Source organism: Echinops telfairi, unplaced genomic scaffold, assembly GCF_000313985.2.
Source record: "Echinops telfairi isolate 266 unplaced genomic scaffold, ASM31398v2 ScPeMD7_7459;HRSCAF=8497, whole genome shotgun sequence".
NCBI lineage: Eukaryota > Metazoa > Chordata > Mammalia > Afrosoricida > Tenrecidae > Echinops > Echinops telfairi.
In genome coordinates, this window is record NW_022111359.1 from 2352024 (window position 1) to 2354481 (window position 2458).

Sequence of the window (2458 nt, forward strand, 5' to 3'; positions counted from 1 at the left end):
AGCCCAAAACCATTCTACAGAAGGAATGGGGCCGTCTTCTCCGAGAAGATATTTACATTCTCCGAAATTCCAGTTAAGAGCCCCTTTGAGTCCTCCTCCTCTGTGCCTGAGGTTTTCACTGTCTGACAATGTTACTCAAAGGGTTTTCAGTGGCTACTTTGTCCAAAGCGGACAGCCTATTCCTCCTTCATATTCAGGGCGAAGCTGAAGAAAATGAAAACACGTCCACAAGAGCCAAAATACACCGGAGTACTACCCATCTGGATCCCGAGACCATCTCAAGGACAGACTTGCTGCACCAAACACTAAGGACAGGAGGCCAGACGAGCTGTGGGAGGACATCAAGACCATCACTCGCGAGGAGAACGTAAGTCATTGGAAAGGCCGGACAGACCGAGAAGAACAAAGTGGGTGTCAGAAGAGACTCAAACCTGCTCTTCGTCATAAAGCAGCAAAAGGAAATGAGAGACATGACGGCACCAACACGCTGAACAGGCAAGTTCAAAGGGCAGCGGGAGAAGACAAACTCAGATATTATAATGAAACAGAACTCACCATAGTTCCTTGCTCCACCTCTCAGAAGTCTGGGGAAATGCTGCCTCCAAGCCCAGGAAGCCGCCCGGGCACAGAGATGGGAGTGGACGTGGGCACCCAGCAGACGGAAAGCAGACGAACGGGCCTTCTCCACACCCCAGTCAGAGCAGCTGACAGCCTTCGTGGTGCTTTCAGGATGTGCACGACGGTCAGGTCCGGGAGCCCAGCTGACCTCACTGCACCCCACCTGAGACCTGGAATGCAGAAGGGGGGGAGGGAGACGGTGTTGAGTAAGAAGAGAGGGGCAGGTGTCGAGCTTCCTCCCCAGCTGAGGGTAATGCTCTCCCCTGAGCGTGTTGGTGGCTCAGGTTCCAGAGCACAGCACACACCTGCGATCTTCATGCAGCTCCGCGGCCTCTTCTTTATGGCAACGAGATGGAGGCACTGACTGATCCCACGGCAGGAGAAGCAACCAGGCCTGGGGCAGCGGGGAAATTGAACCTGAACTTGAACCTCCCTCCCATCTGTCCTGCAGAGTGGGTGGTGGTTTCGAACTGCAAATATTGCAGTCAGCAGCCCAATGCACAACCACTGCGGCACCTGGCTCCTTACTTTCATTTACAGCACTGTGATATACGATTGGTAGTTTTCCTGTTGGGTTAGAAATCAGCATTACTTTCGTACCCTGGTGTATTTTTGCATTGTTCTCAAAGCATGGCACCACCAGGCAATCAGCAAATAAGTCAGAAAATCATATGCTTTCTCTGAGAATCTACCTACCTCCTCAGCTCCCTTATCTCTTCACCCTTCATTCACCCAAGCTGACTCCTACTCTCATCCGTCTCAATCTAAATGCTCTCTCCAACATGATCTTTACTCAAGGGGCTTACCTGCAAACGTGAATGCTCAATTCTTAATTCACATCCTAATTTCTACATTTACTATTTCCAACATGAACTACGATTTCCTCATTATGTAGAACCTCTAGTTTACGCCAGAATTGCTGAATCGATATCCTGGGTTATTCACATTGATGTTCAAGTCTGAGATGCATGCACTGGTCTATAGCCTGTCACTCAAGAAAGGAGTAGCCCATCCGCATATCTGTGGACCATCTACATACACATGACGCTCCTGCACCACCTTCCTGGCCCACAGCGGACCTCCAGGTTCAGGCCTCTTCCGTCTTCCTTCACTTCACTTGATCACGACAAGTTCCTGCCTCAAGTCATTCTATCAAGGTTGCCATTTCCAAAATCCATTTGCGGCACAAGAACGTGTAATGCCTGCCGGTGGCTTCCCACTGGCCTCCAAAGAGCCATCAGCACCGGTCTAAATGACCCGCTGCTGTTGCCGCCTCCAACCTGGCCACGGAGCACCTCGCTCCCAACACCCGACACGAACACGCCGCCCTTTCTCCGCTTCGGGCCTCTCTTTCATCAAGGAATGGGTGGCCCTGGATTCTCGGCTGTCACGGGGATTCACACTTTTCCCAACTGAGAGGGCCTTCCACGCCGCACACCGAGCGGTCTGCTGAGCAACCTAGCCTTCTGAATCTCCACTTCAATAAGCGTTCCTTTCAAGCAGTCTCACCTGACTCGAAATGACCATCCAGATAAAGGGTCACTTCCTTGTGGGGCTTGGAGGTTGGGAATCTATTGAGAAGTGGCTGCCTCATCTTTCTGCCAGAGTGGCAGGTAGACTAGATTATGGAGTGTCAATTTAGTGGCCCAATGCTTAACCCAGAGGGACATCGGTGCTCCTTTACAGGGAAATCATGCACGTTGTGAAAAGCAATGGTAACATTCCACATAAATGAGCTTGTATTCACCTCATAAAGCTCAAAGTCAGACTAATGTGGAATGACCTCTTTCAGAACCCTGCGAAATATTTAAACAGAGACAGAAGTGGAAGTTACTGAGGG

At 50.7% G+C, this 2458-nt stretch overlaps 2 protein-coding genes across 2 annotated transcripts in view; both read right to left on the bottom strand.

Moving 5' to 3' along the window:
* The window catches only part of LOC123522783 (zinc finger protein 85-like), a 55747-nt gene extending 55136 nt beyond the window's left edge, over positions 1-611 (bottom strand). The window contains exon 1 of the mRNA XM_045300095.1: positions 556-611. The gene's annotated coding sequence lies outside the window, so the exon portion shown is untranslated. The remainder of the gene's footprint in view (positions 1-555) is intronic.
* LOC123522782 (zinc finger protein 11-like) overlaps positions 1-636 on the bottom strand; it is a 30220-nt gene extending 29584 nt beyond the window's left edge. The window contains exon 1 of the mRNA XM_045300094.1: positions 556-636. Coding sequence (XP_045156029.1) covers positions 556-558 — 3 coding nt within the window. The 5' untranslated portion in view covers positions 559-636. The remainder of the gene's footprint in view (positions 1-555) is intronic.
* Between the last annotated feature and the right edge of the window lie 1822 nt (positions 637-2458).